Here is a 17,913-nt window from a genome sequence, read left to right on the forward strand (position 1 = left end):
ATGGATGTTCTGGCGTAGGTTAAAAAAGTGTTGATATTTTTTTATGTGACATGACGGCACAAATGAACCACCCGAACACATCGTCTCATTGGACCTCGCTGCGTGCTTTGTCAACTCGTCTGCTGGTGTGTTGATTTGGCTTGTCTCGTTGTATGTTCCGATGGAAGACTTTAGAAAAGTCAATGGACCTTTGGCGTCAAATGTTTATGACAACATTAAACCCACAAAGTTCCGCAATTGAAAATTTAAAGCACCACTTTGCAAATGTCAATGCACGTTTCCCATCAAGAGCTTATGGGATTTATACCCATAAAGTTTCGCAATTGATATCCATGCGCTCCATAGATTCCGTGGCCTCGGTGAGATGCCGCGGCGAGCCCGCTCACCATCAAAGCGCCCTTGAAACATTGTGCTCGGATGGGACTGCTTGGCGTTATGTGACTGCCGGTGTATGGGCGTTGCCACGAAAACCAGCCGGAGTTCGCAATCTTCGCGGTTAAATGTCTTTTCGAGCATCAAAAGGACATTCTAGACAAAATCCAGAGTGATTTCCGGCGCCGGGGGTCGCTTTGGTCGGCGGTGCATGGACAGCACAAAAAAATTTCGGGGGGGGCTGAAGCCCCATAAGCCCCCCCCCCCCCCGGCTACGCCCCTGCAGCCTACGTGCCTCCTTGAAAGATATATTTTCTTTGACTTTGATTGTGACAATTCCTTTTTCTTTTTTCTAAGAAGGGCAGGACCGCGGGTATGCGGCATGCTCGTCCTCACAGTTGACACAATGTGGAGTGTTCTGGCACACTACAGAGGAATGTTAATTGTCACTACACTTGGCACAAGTCAGCCGGCCTCGACAGTTCTGTGAACTGTGGCCGAGCCTTTGGCACTTGAAGCATCTGAGAGGATTGGGCACGTACGGCCTAACACGAAGTTTGGTATACCCAGCCTCGATGGACTCGGGCAGGACACTTGTCCCAAAGATGAATATCAAGTTCTTGGTCTGAATTTCTTTGCCATTCCACCTCATCTTAATTCCTTTAACATTGATGACATTCTGTTCAGTGAAGCCCTTCAAGAGTTCAGCCTCAGTCAGCTCTAGCAAATCATCGTCCGAGACAAGGACGCGTGTGGTGTTCATATACGATGCGGGTTACTGTAACTTGGGCCTCCCCAAATGACACTAGTTTCGGCAGTTTCTCATATTGCATCTGATCGCGGTGCTCCAAGAGGAGATCACCGCTTACCATCCTCAATGCCATATAACCTGAACCAAAAACTTCAGTCAAAGACTTCGAAACAAGTAATGGTGAAATTGTTCGCGCTGGTTTGTCTGCTTTTTCAGAGTGAATAATGTGTAATTGAGAGAAGTTCTAGATTTGGCGTCCGAAAAACTGGAAGACGTCTTCGGTGCACCCTCGTTTCTGAGCGGGATCAGGGAATTTAGGGAAAACTTCCTCCATAAGTATAAATGGGGTTTTCGGCAACGATGCCAACTACACACCATGGAGCCCAACAGAGGGACGTGACAGAAATTCCTACAAGGAAATACCTGCCGAAGCCAGCCGTACGTCGCTGCTATAACCAAATACAGCATAACCAAGACTGGCTAGCCACACAAGGTTAACCTTTGCCGCCGGGAAACTCGGAAGTGAGAAGGGAAGAGAAGACAGGAAAAATTAAAACTGAGAAAGAAAGACGAAGATTGAAGAGGACGACAGGAAAAGGCGACTCCTCTAGGCGGGTTAATCTGGAGGTGCTGTCTATATGAAGCAGAGACAGAATATGTGTGTTGCCTCCACCAGAGGGCCTTAGAGTTTCAAACACCCAGCATCGGCTCAACTCCCAGGATCCCCCTTTCCCCAAACACAGCTAAACCATGCACGGCTACACGCGGGTGGGTCAAACCCTCATGTGCTCGGGTACGTGGTGTCGCAACACACCAAACGCCTGCTGACGCAGACGGGTCGCGAAGATCGCAGATTAATACACTCGGAAAGTTGGTCAAATTTAGGTCTGCGCATATGGCTTAATTAAACTTGGTCTGTTCATAACAATAACATCGCGAATTCTGTCAAACGTGTTCTTAGATTTTTAAGGCGTAAGATTTATTTTTTATGACCCCCTTACCTAAAGCTTCTCGCCTATATACAACATCTCGATGCGACTTAACCGTAAATATGCATGTCCTCTCTTCGATCCTCCCTAAACTAACTTAAACAACGTTGTCGAATCAATCCAGACCAGGAAATTGCAAAATTTAAGCCGACCAGCAGAGTATATAGTCATGTCTGCTCAGCAGAAATCCTAAGACTGTATTGTCACTCTCTAGATATCCGTCCCTAAAATCTGCTGAAAAAATGCGCTGACGTTAAGGTTAAGATCATAATAAACAGCTTCTTGACTTTTACATAACGCGGTTTTGGAAGACTCTTGGCTGGAAGTCGTATGCGTTTCATAACACAGTTTAAGGTAGAATATCTCGAATGTAGCGCTATAGTTTTACAATTTCAAACATGACTTGACAACTGATCGGTTCCAAATTCACATTTGCAACTAGCAGAATTGCAACTTGCGCAACTATTAATAAGGTCATACAAATATAAGTTGAAAATAAAAGATAAGTTCACATAAAAAGGCGGCGCAACGCTGTCACAGGGAATTCTTTAAAAATAATGTTTGTTCAAGCTATATTAAAATAAAAAGAAATCTGATAGTATAACCAGGCATAACGTGCATAATTGATTTGATGCTCAATTTAATATCTTACGTGGAGCGGTCACACGAGTGCCCAGAAAGCAAGTACTGTCTGCTTCTTGATGGGGCAATACATATATGACCGTAGCAAGTCTGCGCTGGCACGTTCACGGTGTGTGGTTAAAAATAAATTATGGGGTTTTACTTGCCAAAACCACTTTCTGGTTATGAGGCACGCCGTAGTGGGAGACTCCAGAAATTTGGACCACCTGGAGTTCTTTAACCTGCACCTAAATCTAAGTACACAGGTGTTTTCGCCCCCGTCTAAATGCGGCCGCCGTGGCCGGGATTCGATCCCGCGACCTCGTGCTCAGCAGCCCAGCACCACAGCCACTGAGCAACCACGGCGGGTCACGGTGTCTGGTGCTGGAGCAATGTATAACTCTTCTATGCGAAGCTCTCATGCTATATATTGCTCACAGTATTCTGTAACCTACAGCCCGATTCGAAATGTTCACTGAAAGCCTAAAGGGAAAAGAAAGTGTAGGTCAAAGTTCCGGATTTTATTTATTTATTATTTTTTTGCGGGAACGTTGACACATGCATGTCATTATGACGTCCCGTATTTCGAAGGTTTTCAGTGCATTTTTTTGTTTTATTTGGGTCGTGGCTACTTAGTAAAAACTTCTGAAATTCGATTACTTTAGTCTCGGGCTCCTTTAGAATAGAATGTGGTCCACCTTCGGAAAACTCAATCGTTGGTGTACCGTCTGGCACCTGGAGAATAACGTAGCAAAAACAAAGCTAATCACATTTGCTAAGCTGACTAATACTCCTCTAAACGCTTACACAGCAAACAGCACAGTTAAAGAGCAAGTGCAACGTTTTAAATACCTCGGCGTCTATTTAACTATACAGATCTAACTTAGCATACATACACAGAACACCTAACAAATAATGCATTCAAGAAATTATGACTACTTAAACGCTTCTTGCATACTTCAGAAATGAAGCTTCACGCTTACACCTTTAACATCAGGTCTTTGTTAGAAGATGCATCAATAATATGGCATCGAAGTACTGTTGCATTACACAACCGTCTAAAGTCAGGACAGAATAAAGCAGTAAGGTTTATACTTTCTTCATATTCCCCCAATCTGATCGTCAAAAGGCAGCAACAACAATTCTGACCTTAACACTCGATGGCAATATTCGCGTTTAACATTATTTCATTATTTATATTACGGCGAGATATTCGCATCTGTATAGGTGTGTGCTAATAGGGATTTTTGATACCGAATCGAATATGAATCAAACAGTGCCAGAAGCGAATCGAACATTGAATAGTTTTCGAATAATGAACAGCCGTTACCACAATTAAAATAAATCGATGTTCACATCGTAGTATTCTTAAGGTTAGCATGTTTCTGTCATTACATAGTACGTTACGAAGCGCTATTTATTAAAGGGAAAGAGAGGAGTCATAAGGGAAAGGCAGGGAGGTTAACCAGGCTGAGCCCGGTAGGCTACTCCTGCACTGGGCAAAGGGGAAAGGGGACTGAAAGAGGAGAAGAGTGAATGCAGTTCACAGTTTCCACTGTTACACACGTAAGTGTTCATCACTGGGCCAGTCACGGGCGGTCATACAGGCTTGTGCATTTCAAGAAAGTGCACCAGCGCCGTTGTGGCATGCGTATAGCACACGCACGAGGCCTTGGGCACACGATCTCCTCTGTGAAGGGCTTGTATAGTCTAAATGCTCAAGAGCTGTACGACGGGCACTCCTCTCCTCTTCGTAGGTGAGGCAGTCACACAGGAGAAGCTTGGTCGTTTCTTCGACACCACATGTGTTGCAACTGCATGGGACTGACCGCCATTCCGATAAGGAATGAGAAGGCATTTGTGAAAGAAACTACGCGCAATCGACATAGTAACGTTTCTTACCTTCAGTTAGAACCAGGTGAAAGTTGTAATCTCCTATGGGGGGGTCATGGAATGTACGTGCCGGTTGGTGAACTCCGGTGTGTTCCATTTCCAATATGGGCAAGACTGACGAGGTGCCGCCCTGCATCCGTTCTCGACAATGGTATCGAGGCACTTTCACATTCACTATGTGCCTCACGAGCAGCTTTGTCGGCACTTTGATTGCCAGTAATGTTGCAGTGCCCAGGTAACCACTAAAATACAATGTCGTGTACTCTGTCCACCGCTTGTTGGTAGCGTAATCGTATCTCAGCTACCAATTGTTCATGTGGGCTGAGGCGCAGAGCTGATAATATAGTGATTGCAGGGCTGCCTTTGAGTAACAGAATATAGACCAGTGAATTGGCGACTGTTGCTGCACATATAGTACTGCGCTACTAAAAGCACAAATGGAGCATTAGGAGCAAACAATTAGTTCCTTCGCTTGCGCAGGATTCTTCAGAGAATGCGAATAATCGCTGTATAGCCTATAAAGTTTGGCTACCTAAGCAATGTAACCTGCTCCACTACGCAAGTTCTCTTGTTTTATGTCTGCGCTATGCCCGCGGATGTGAAAACTTACCATACTTTGCTCAAATTTTAGGTTTAATTGGGTGCAGTTGACGTTTTGAAATAATCGAAAAGTATTTGAAAATTATTCGCATTTACGAATAGTTACTCTTCGATTCGGTCTTCGAATCGAATAGGCTACTATTCCGTTGGTTATTCGAAAGTTATATTTGCATATCCATATTCACAACCAATCGCATTAAGTCAGTACATCACATTTCGTTCAGGCGCGATCCTGAACATAAAGTGCATCCCATATTTGCTCGGACATTAAAGTCTAGGTGTATATAAATAACCAGACCTCAGAAGACGCCGACAAAATCTGTGACGTCACGGCATGGTCTGGCGTGTGAACTGCAACGTGGCGATGCTAAACGACTTTCTGTTTGGAGTGTTTTTGGTCTTACCAATACTTCCCTCAAGGTAATAGATGTTTTCTTGGTATTGTAGAAGAGTAATTTACTAATACAGCCTAAAAAAATATTTTTCTTTAGCGCTCCTTTAACTTTCGCAGCCAACACAACCGCTTAGTGTTGTCATCACATGCTATTATTGCGTTTTTTTAAAGACATTTACAAACTTGAAAGACAAAGAAATTAAGGAGAAGGCCGGCAACCCGCATTACCTATACTCTCTCTTGCTGTAACTCATTCGAGAAGTCTGTCACGCAGGCAAAATTTTCAACGCTTGAGCTGAATTTAGCTCCGACCGCTTGCAATTTAGCCAAGCAATATTTTTTCTAAATCTATTTGTTTCATGGCGTAGAATAAGACCACAAAGATCCAAAGCACACGTCGGAATATATTTCAAACGAAGCTTTGGTGGAGCGATTAATTAAATGTTACGGTAATAAATGCGATGCGATTCATTTTCATCCCGCGCAGCGTGTACACTCAAACAATATTTGTTTATGCACAGCACAGGTCACCGTTTGAATCTCATTCAATCATTATGTTTCGTTTTAATGAAAAGCTTTTAATAATAAAGTCGATATTATATATGCTTAGTTTACGTTTCGATCGCCAGTGTCAGCGGTGCGCTGTCGTCGCTTTGTTGGTGGCGACCCTCCGTGGCTCAGACGCGAAACATGTCGTCGCCTTGCTTTGGTCCAAATTCCCGACCGAACTCGACAGAATTACCAGATGTTGTACACACAAAGCAGATGTTTGCTTGATCGATACGTATATAAAACAGCGAACCATACAGGACATGAAAGCTAAAAGTTCGCGCATAAAACGAACAAGCAATGTTATCTGTAGCACGAGTACACATGTGCGCCATGGAGACAGGTTTCTGCAGACAAGTTTCTGGTAGCGAACACATGTCCAAAAAATCCATAGTAGGCTCTGGGACCATATTACAGCTATAGAAAAAAGGGGGCGTTTACTCCTCCGAGGCGGATGCAGACGAGCAACCACCAATGGGCGCGCACTCTGGACCGACGTCATGCGCCGGACGGCCGGTGACTTCGCCGCTTCGGTCACCTGGGCGAGGCCTCCCCTTTTTTCTAAAGTTGTATCCGACTATAGGAGGCATACAAGGTGCACATAAAATTCGTCGTAGCCCTGTAATTGGGGAGCATAATCACTCTCTCACGTTAAAATACGAGTGGTGACTGCTGAAAGTTGTTGTGCAGACTAAATATGTTTCCCGCATGTTATATTGAAGAACCCCCGCTGTTCCTCGAGTATTTGTGAAGGTCTCTGGCGAAATTCTTTTTCAGAAACACTGCAGAAGTGTAATGATGTGCAGCCATACAAATCGGTTTCCTCACCATGCATGTGTCTTAATCTATTTTTTTTTTTGTAACAGTACAGAGAAGCTACAACTATATACAGCATTGGTTGACAACGGTGGGACAGAATGTTCAGATCATTACTGCAAATAAGGCTACGCGACGCCACGAATAAAGTAGTAATGTAAAACTCACAGTCCGTATTGTCCATCTGACTGCCTGAAAACTCGTGCACTAACGCAAAGTGTAACGAATCGTAGTACCAACGTCTGAAGAGCCCAGAACATAGCAAGGTGCACTTCTTTATTAGTTTTCTGGTTTCCCAGTACTGACAAAAGCAATATTTTCGGGTTCTGGAAAGCACTGAAAGTACTGATAATATTTGAGCAAGAAATTTCTACAGACATGTTGACATTTTCCACACGAGTTAACGTCTACACTCGCTACACGAGCACTATTTCATTTAGGCATGGGGGCCCTTCGTAGTGCTGTCGAAGAACAGGGCCAGTATTATTACACTAGAACACCATTACACTAGGCCAGTTATTAATTACACTAAAGCTATAGTAAGGGCGGACGCCAGCTAATGACGATGTTAAATGTATCATTAGCGAATCGCCAGTGGGAAGCAGTACTTACGGACAAAAAGCTTTGTTAATTCGATTACAGATCACCACTACGTCAGTGTAACGGGGTGCTTCAGTGGCATGTTAAATCATTTCTTTATCTGCAGTTGTCATGATGGATTTAAAAGCTCGGGCATCGGTTTGAAGGTATTCTTACTGGATGATATCCAATGCAAGGGTGCTCGGTTACGAACTGCTGCTAACCGGAAGAAACAGCGAAAGATGTTGCCGCATTACTCATCGAGTCCGAGCGCGCTCTAACGCAGGCACAGCGGCTGCGAGCCGACGACCGAGAAACCGCGGACCGCAGGGCGGCGGTGGGTTTTGTTTGCTTTCTTCTCTCATAGATGGCGCCACTCACCAGCGAGTCCTCCCCGCGCTGATTGGCCCGCGCCGGCGCGCCTCCTTCCTCTAGGGGCGCCAGACGAGGCGGGGCCTGTGGAAGCGCTCCCCCTCGGAAGCGAGGCCGGTCGCCATCAATCAGAGTCGGCGCCCCTGCGTTGCGTGCGAAAGGGGGCGAAAAGACGCAAAGAAGCAACCACCCACCGTCATGACAGGTGGCCGCCGCCCGTGGGTCCTGTCGCGTACGCCAGCCAACGCCGCCATGCCGCCGTTCATCAGCTAGCGACGCCAAAGGAAGCTGTGTCCCGCCGGTCGCGCTTTTGCCGAGCCGTCCGTATTCCGCACCGCGAAGAAACCGCGTCTGCCTGTGTTCGTCGATCTGCCGTCGGTCGGGCTGCGGTGGGCCGCCGCGGACGACATGGGACCGCCGCCGTGCTGACCCACCGGAAGAGAGGCGCCGGTTCGATCATCGCCACCGTCTGCTGCCAAAGATCGAGGGTTCGACGACGTTCGTCCCGAGGCAGCGGCAAGAGCTGTGAACCACCGTTTTCTTGTTCGTTTGGTTTGGTTTGTTTTCCGTTTTTGCGTGCCTCTGCTGTGACGATACGCGCGTGCGACGCGCGCTCGGACGGAGGACATCATGAGCCACCTCAGTGCGATGTACGCTACCAAACGGCGCCGCCGGAATTCCAAGAGGTAAGCCGTCATTCGCCGTTTTTCTCAACGTGAAGGCACACGCCTCCTGTGCGTGTCACGTGACAATCCACAGACACGTGATTTCGGGTCCGTGATGCGGGCACGTGGTTTCGGGGTTTTGATTTCAACTTGTATTTGTTGGGCACAGCTGGCAAACATATCGCAAAGTAATGTCGCAAAGCAAACATATCGCAAAGCCATCGTTGATATTATGCAGCATATGTGCCAGAGCTACACCGCATGCAAGCGCTCGCTTTACATACGAATCGAATACGCAGTGTTCTTTGAAGGGGCTCTTCGAAGTGACACACTCGGTTGTGTAACTGCATGTGGAGAACTCACTCGCAAAACTCTTCCCACTCGCTACGTCAAAGTGACGTCGTTCTGCCACTGATTGTCGCACGACATGCATCGCGTGCGGAACGAAAAGAAAAAAAAGTGAGAAGACGAGAAAGTGTGACGTGACCGACGCATGCTTGCGTGCATGGATCGCAGAGACCCGATCATTGAGCCCCACGTCACACCCTTGGCAGGGAGCGTGCAAGGCGGCGTATGCGCGGCGTGCCCTGCGCCCGTCGCGTGAACCGCGGAAGCGGGTGAACCCATACATGAATCGCAATGTGTAGAGTTTGCAAGAACTGAACGCGGGGGGATAAGAAATTACGTTCATTCACGTAAAAGACGAGGTGTTGGAAACGCGAGTATAGCGGGGGTGTGTGTGTGTCGAGGTGGAAGGGGAGGGGGAAGAGAGTGCATACCTTTCCAGTCGCGCGGAATCACGCGACCCCTAGCTGGCTCCCGTGCGCGAGCTTTACGTGACGAGACATCGCGTGTGCGGAGGCAGCTACAAAATCGGCGTGCGTGCCACGACGCGCTTACACGATGTCGAGAGAGAGTGCAAAAAAGAAAGAAAGAAATTGCCAGAATATAGACGTATGCTACAAATATTATACGTGAAGTCGCGTGTTTATAGAAATGCGAGCACTTGGGGGCTTCCGCGGCCCTTTCGGATCATTTAAATGGATCTTCCGTTAACTTCTTGTATGTGTCTTTTTCACTTCTCAACGGTTTTCTTTAATATAGATGTGATTTTCGCACACGCTTATGCACATAATATGATCACGCACGTGGGTTATAAATGTTTCATGATGACACCATGACTTATCGGATATTTACGGAGTGACGAATTACACTTTTTCTTTTATATATCACTGTTCTCCCCGCATGCAAGCGAATTCTCTACGTTGGAATAGAACTTGAGAGAACTACAGACTTATTTGGAACTACTATTCGATATAGGACATTGAAAACACCATGCACGGCCAGACATGGTCATTTTACCTTTCACCCGAACAAGCGAAACGTATACGGTGCACTCCTGTGGTTTTATATGTGTATACGTGTATCAAGTCAGTAACAGAGTCCTTAAATACGAATAACACACAGAAAAACAAGATTAGTTGCCTCATCAATCTGTACAACACGTAATGAAGAACAGCGCCTAGAACTGGTACCATACTACACTATCCATACTTTCAAATGAATTGCACCTCCTATACTTTCTTCCTATACAGTTCCTTTGCCGCGATAAGCAAATCATGAATTTCACTCTTGTTTTGTACAGTCGCATTTCTTCTTTCTTTTCCTGGGCACATATTTAAACAAATAATGTGTTAACATCGTGTTGGAACAGCAATCGAAATTCAAAGCGACGAGACATTATTTTTACTATATTGTATGCAGCGTCTCTCACCATGGCATACGGTGTTGTGCCTTTGGACCCGCGCAGTAAACGGAATAACTGCTCATGGAACATGATACTGGGAGGTACATACACGGAGAAAGTGCATAAGCATGTACACAAAGCGGATGGAGATGACTGAGTATGATACAGCACAGCAAAACAGAATCCCACAATTGATTACACCTATAGTTTCAACCTATATTTTCAGCCATCGTAATTTGTCTTCTGCAGCATCACGGTTATGGTGCTTCACTATAGAATCGTCTTGGATAAAGCAGCCCAACTTGAGCTCTCAAACATCTATATACTTGACATTCCCTGTCGAATGTGTACGTATAATCTACAGTGTAAGTTAAAAGCGCCATGACAAGGATAGAAAAAGATATCGTGAGAGATTAATTTGGATGTAATCGGGGATGCTGGTAACTATCGTGCCTCCCGATTCTCCCCCAACACACAATAAGTTCTTCAATCAATAAAGGATGATAATATATGAGGTGATATGAAAAAAACGTTCAGGCCATAAGGCCCTATATTCAAGAGTGCTTGACGTCGATATATAAAAAAAAAATTAAACAACGGCATAGAAACGGCATGCTCTACAGTTTCTGCAACTAAACACATGTAAATCATTCCAGTCAACTAAATATTACGAAGTAAATCTTAAAGAACACATTCACAACGACATGCTAGGTGTTAATACATAAATACAATGTCAGTTTATTTTTAAACATAATTTCATTAAAGGAAATTATGAAAGCTCTTAGAGCATGTTGCCGCGTTGCTCCGTGGCCCAAGCAAATTTTCCACACTGAAAGCATCATGATATTTAGCAGTTGGCTGCTGACTTCAAATCAAATCTTTCCTGCACAAATTTATAGAACAGCTTATGAGAACGTGTTCTAAGTTCTCCCATGAACATATCAGTGAACAACGTGTATGCGATAAAGTAAGCTACCTGTGTACGCCACTTCCAATTACCGATCAGAGTCTATATATGCGGGCCGAATTCACAAAGCTTCCAATTCGTAAGTTCTATTTGCAATTGGCTGGTGGCCTTAGCTACATATATGTCCAGCGTCAGCATTGGCTAGAATGTTCTCCCACAAAAGTTTCCGTCGTAAGAGCTGCTTGTGCATACAAATATGTGCAAGTTCACAAATACTAGGCGATATACGTTCTTTTCTGCGAGCACCGTCCCAACCGATCACCGGTTCAGACGGCAGTGAGGGCACTTTTGTGCTTTCTGAGAACGTCTGGTTTGCACGAACGGCTTTGACTCAATGGCTGTATGTGCACGTCTCTATACCCTCTCTCTTCCCCTTCTCCCTTCATCCAGCGTAGGGTAGCCAACCAGACTCTAGACTGGTTAACATCCCTGCCTTTCTTAGATCCTCTCTCTCTTTCTCTCTCTCTCTCTCTTTCTGTGTGCGAGCACCTTTCACGTCGAGCCTTGTGAGAGGGTGCACTTCCATCATATAGCTTCACGTAGAACATATTTGATCAGCCCAATCTAATCCGAATCCTATACCACCTCCCTATAGATAAATTGTACATAAATGTACAATGCCTTCAATAAGACACAGATTAACGGAGCCGCTAAAACCGCACATGGCGCGATGGTATAGCTTCTCTTAGATCTGCTCGCGAAAGCGGATATTTGATCACATTTGCACTTAGGCATGTGTGCCTAATACTGAAAGCCAAGCTGATTCTTTGATAAAATCTTTTCGGTCACGCGAGTAATGCTGTCGAACATTGAGTCATGCTGTCAAACATCGGCACTGAAAGTTGTTTCTTCCGAAGCAGTTTTCACGCATGATGGTCATCGGCGAAAGCGGCGTGCAGCGAAACATTTCAGCCGGAAGCATGTAATGGCGCAACTGCATTTGAACACGCAATGTGTCTTCAACTGACTACAAAAAGGGTGTATCACTACCATAGCGCGAACTTTAAACAATTAAAGTATAGTGTGTCTCTAAGTGGCAAATGTGCGCGAGAAATTAGCGCATTCGTGTGTGTGTGCGTGCATTCATTAAATTGACAGACATTAACTATTGCTTTCTGTCCTAGTGCGGTCAGTATAGCTGGACGGACTCATCACAAGGGCCGTGGTTTTATGGTGATGTCTTCTGCTGGATTTTATGTCACTCTCATATATCATTCACCGTTCAAGGCAGGCTGTTCCAAAGATAACGTGGGTGGGGTTTCGCCCTAACCGGGCTGACGAAGCGCGAGAAGGAATAGCATCGAAAAAGGGAGCGCTACAACATTGCGGTCATGTTTCTGAAATATATGGTAACACCTCAACGTGCATGTTTATTGATGTCCCCGCACAGATCGCATATTATGGAACGTTATGGGCATGGCAGCTGAACAGACGTATAATGTAGAGTGAAAACATTAAAAAAAAAAGATAAGAAAATGACCTATAAGCATTCTTAACAGCGTAAAATGCTTAATGCAATACGCAAGGGGAAAGTCACAAGGGGCACGCGGCGACGTCCTGTGTATATATGTATAGTTTATCCATGCAAAGCTATTTTTTTATAGCGGCACATACACTGATCATCTCTGAAAATAACCGCTCACGTTGTAACAGTGGTGTAATGGCGTCGTGTTGCTGAGATAGAGGACGCGGGTTCGATTTTCTCCCACGGTGAGAGCAGAATGCAAGAACACTCCTGAACCGGTGTTTCATAGGTGCCCGTTAATGAACCACGGATGGCCAAAAACGAACATGAGGTCCCCACACCGTCCAGTGTCATAGTCGAGAGGTTGCTTTCCTATCGAGTCATAAATCATTTACATGCATGAACCAGGTAAAGAGGAGGTCGAGTCTGTGTCAGACTGAACTTCGCCTGTAGGGTTCGTATATGTTTGCTGCTAACCGGTCGAGTTGAACGAGAGCCACGTCGGACTTCATCAACCCGCCTGCACAGGGTTGCTTGACTGAGCCCAACTCGCTTGGCAAGCAGGGTGACCGCGCAAGTGTCTGCTCGACGGTTCACAGTCACCTCTGTTTCCTCGCACCGTCGCAGGCTGCCGGTATGGAATCGCGGCCTGCTTGAAGATATACAGCTCATGCAAAGTCTGTCGCGTCGAACTGTCTTAGCCCAAGCATCTCAGACTCGGAATGCACATGTTGGAAACGTGTAAACTGTCATACAAATACGCACGAATCTTTCTTCAGTCAGTTTTTGTATTTGCATACGGGCCACTGTGGGAACGAGAATCTGCCTGTAATGGGAGTGAGATATATGGACAAACTGCACATACGCATTTACGCTATATATCTATTCTGCGTCTTGCATGCGCATGCACTATATGTACGCACGTACGCATGTAACACTTGTTCTAACGTACCTTCAGGGAAATTTTTTCTTCAACGCACGATTATAAAGTCACCCCGGCGTAAGTAAGCCCATATATTTCCGTTTCGCTTGAATGAGACTTGAGTGAACAAGCCCTTCGAGGTATATCTACAGGTGACGTTTGACTGTGTGCTGCTTTGAACCATATTATTTGGCAGAAAAATTACAAAGGCTGCATTTTTTCTTCATCGAAGATAACGTTTACCGTTATTGCGTTAATTCCGCTCACAAGACAAAGAAACAAAAGAAGGAATTAAGGAAAGACAGGGAGGTTAGCCAGTATGAGTACCGGATAGCAACTCTGTGCTGGGGAAAGGGCCACAGGGAATAAAATATGATAGAAGAAATAAATAAAAATAAAGTGAGATAAATTCTCGCAATAACGCGATTCTACGCGCTATACGACTTTCAAAGCCTGTCGCACAATTCACAAGCCCTTCAGAACTTGAGCAGAGCACTTAAGGCATTGAGTGCCGAAAACTGGCTGAACCAGTTTCCTGGAACTTCTTCCTCTGTCAAGGGGCGACCGTCCGGCTTTAATGTGAAATACTTATATGCCCCATTACTCGAAAATTCTGCGTTGTAGTCGGCGGCGTGACCAAACAATGGTACCAAAAATGGCCGACAGCAAAGACTAAAACCACATAAAGAAATACTCGAATTGACGTCAATTTTATCATGGGAGGTTCGCGTAAAGAAAGTAAATTAACAAAGAAAGTAAATAAAGTAATGTTAAGTAATAAGTAATAATTGAGAAAGTAAATAAAGTAATCTAAAGAAAATTAGTGAAATTTTGGTCTGGGTGGGAAGAGAAGCCGGGCCTCCGGTGTGTGAGACGAGCACGCTTCCCAGACGTCACGCTGGCTCCACGGTTCTGGTTGACTAAATGTGTACCTATTGTGCGTCAATGTGCGTCATTGAGCACGTCACGTCGCAGCCATCTGGCTGGCTAAACGTGTGGCCTAATGCGTGCGCCGTTGGGCACGTGATGGTCCAGCGAATGGGTAGGTGGTGGCGCCACGTCATGATTGTATGAAACGGGTGCATAAAATTTAATGTACATTTGAATGACGTGGAGCTGTCCTTCGAGTATTTTAACTCCTCGCGGGCAAGCGAGCGCGTTGATACGCTTGGCGCGTTTTCATAACGCAGGCGAGAGCTTGCACGGACAGGGAACGGGAAGTAAAAAAAAAAGTCTCACTAAAGCGACTATAATGATTTCGCATTCCCTCACATAAGCAGTCTTGAGTGTCTCTGCAGAATTGTTTTCGAGCACGGTCGCGAGCACTTTTATTGCCACAAGCTTACTCGCACAACTCAATGCGGAAAACAAACACGTTACCATGCAGTTGCAGTTCAGCGTACATGTGTGCGTGCTTTTTATGTTAATGCGTTTCGCTAAAAAAAATACAACAAAAACGAGTAGTTGTGAGTCAGCGATAGCGTGTGTGTCTTTCTTCGTCATTCGATTCCGCACTAAGTCGTCCAATACGAATTTCGACCGCAAACTATATAGACCAAGTTTCCGTGCTGTATCCGCATACGTCCACTCACAGTTGTGAAGGCATTGATCTCGGCAGCCTGGCATTGCAGAAAACTGACGCTGGCGCGGACAGGGAGAACCACGAGCCTTGTGTCGTCGCTATATAGGTCGTCTAGGGCTCCATGTTGGCTAACGACGGAGTGGCCACGAAGCGGTCTGTGATTGTCACAGCTCTTCGGACGCTAAACACCGCACAGAGACGTTCATTAACTCAATTCCTGCATAAGTTCGTGCTTTCTACGTTCGTTGATCTTTCCTCGTTGCATATACTTATAAAATTAACTCATCATTTCAATTCATGAGGATGCGTTCGGTAGAACCCTGACACGTTGCTGATTATAACCAGTATTATAATGAATAGGGAGACGCTACCGCTTAGTGTCACGTACGAAAAGAAAGATGTTACATCAACAGCATTACACGTGGCAGCATTTATATCTTAGTTTGGGTCTATTCCGATGCATGTAATGTGTTCACGGTCGAAACACTTGTTAGGCATTTTTTTCTCATAAATACGATGTAATATTTTTGTCACAGAATTTCTACCTACACTGTGTGCATTACAGCGAGAAGAGGTACACAAATATAAATAGCGGACAAAAAGAAACTATGTATACGGCAGAAAGAAAGAAATTAAGAAGCAAAAGTTCATAGACGGACATACATTATATAGCACCATTAAGAAAGTAGCGATAACCACAAAGAGCGATGGCACGCGTATACGTATACATATATGCGCCGTGGTATAGTCGACACATTAACGATGTAAATGAAAGACGGGAGAAAGCGATTTCTTTTTCGCTTGCGATGGCCCATGTCACGCGCGAAAAAGTACTCAGAGGGCTTTCTTTCTGTTTCTTTTTTCTTTAAGTGCATAAGCTGAGAGGACAGCGAAGCAGTGGACAGCTATTGGATGTTGCGACTGACTACCTCATGATGATCGGTCACCAGGCGGAAATGCATAGTACAATTTTAAAATGGTTAAATAATTAGCACGTACCGCTGGCAATTTATTGTCATCAATTATCTATGCGCAGCGTACGTTTGTTGAAGAAGTGCCCTCTGTATTGTAACTTGCAGATCAAGCATAATTGCCTGCATCGCTTTCAGCACTCCTCCCGTATAAGTACGCGCACCAGACGCAAGCTGTTTTTACCGGCACGTATAACGCAAGTGTGTGAAAGGCAGTCTTCCAAGAACTAAGCACCATTACTCACAGTATGCCACGATTAGCAACGTACACGTCATCAGGTTGACTTCGTAACGAAACATCAGAATGTTTTAACAGACATACGTTCACCTCCCTTACAGTACTCCTCTGTGTCGTTTTGATATCAGCTGATATCCGTCGCAGGAATCCCAAAGTGCTTTGCGAATTTACAAAGAAAGGAAGCAAAAATCTGAGTGCCCCAAGTGCATGATTGGATTACAAAAATACAAAGAATCGAATCACATATTGTGTCCTGCGCTTTGTAACATATCCCAGGCCATTCCAGAGAGACATTGTTCGACAAAAACCGGGAACTTCGCTAACTGTATACAGGAGTGGCATGCTCGGAGATCTTTATAATGAATGATTAATGAGCTGACATGCATGCGCAGGCAACGAGGCTTTTCGCACTTTAATGACTTTTGCTTTTTGACTGATTACTCAAGCGTGCGACGAATCACGGTGATACACTTTAGCTAAACACACGAGTGGAAAGTACACGTCGAACTGGGTCAAACTCAACTGGTTTGTTGCATTTTGTATCCGTATAGAAATGCCCCAGTTTCCTAATATCGTTAGGCACGTTACATTTATACACAACAAGAATACAAACAAAACGAAAGCAGGCTGCAAGGCTGCTCTCATGTATACGGTCGCAACGCGTGTTCATTTGAAGCGAAGAGAGGACAAAGAAACAGAAAAGTCTATACTCCGAAGAGGAAACCTGTTGTTCCACACCTCGTCTCTTCGCGAACCAGGGAGAGACATTGAGGACGACTGTCGAGGCCGATGTCTGGTAGATAGTCTCAAATTGCTCAGTGGGCGTCATCCCGCGAGACTCCGCAACGTGTCATTTAACGCGGCGCTCGCGGCTATATTGCGTCCACCGAAACTGCTCTGTCAGCACGTTACAGGAGCCCCCTCCTTGATGGGCATTGTGACAAGTGTACAGCCTCCCTTCGTTGTGCACGTGCCACGTGTCTGTAGAGCAGAAGCACTTGTATTCCTGTCGCATTTTGCCGTGTAAAGCATGCAAGTGTCCGGCTAATGATGGTCGTTGTCTCCGAGTTATCCGTTCATAAGTTTGCGTCTTTTAGTGCGAATCGTTAGTACAGCATTGCTCCCCGGTTTCTTCTTTCTTTCTTTTTTTTTTGCGCGGCCGGCGTCTGGCCTGGAAGCCTCAATTGCAGAATAATAAGAAACATAATTACGCGTTCGATGGTGGGATTGGAACCAGGATACCCCTTTAGAGCAGCAGCCCGATGCATTGCCTGTTATAGCCACAGACGCACGCATAGCATGAGGGAACAAGAACCTTATACACGTCCTTTTCCCGTATATAGGCGGAAGGCCACGCTTTGAAACGCTTGGCGTGTTTGTCGCGTCGCATAGCAACAATCTAGAAGTGAGAGCCTTCCAC

At 45.3% G+C, this 17,913-nt stretch overlaps 1 protein-coding gene across 1 annotated transcript in view; it reads left to right on the forward strand.

Annotated features, from left to right (window-relative positions):
* The first annotated feature begins 8,064 nt into the window (after positions 1 to 8,064).
* ss (spineless) overlaps positions 8,065 to 17,913 on the forward strand; it is a 176,075-nt gene continuing 166,226 nt past the window's right edge. The window contains exon 1 of the mRNA XM_070538736.1: positions 8,065 to 8,622. Coding sequence (XP_070394837.1) covers positions 8,567 to 8,622 — 56 coding nt within the window. The 5' untranslated portion in view covers positions 8,065 to 8,566. The remainder of the gene's footprint in view (positions 8,623 to 17,913) is intronic.

Source organism: Dermacentor albipictus, chromosome 5 (genome assembly GCF_038994185.2).
Source record: "Dermacentor albipictus isolate Rhodes 1998 colony chromosome 5, USDA_Dalb.pri_finalv2, whole genome shotgun sequence".
NCBI classification, from domain to species: domain Eukaryota; kingdom Metazoa; phylum Arthropoda; class Arachnida; order Ixodida; family Ixodidae; genus Dermacentor; species Dermacentor albipictus.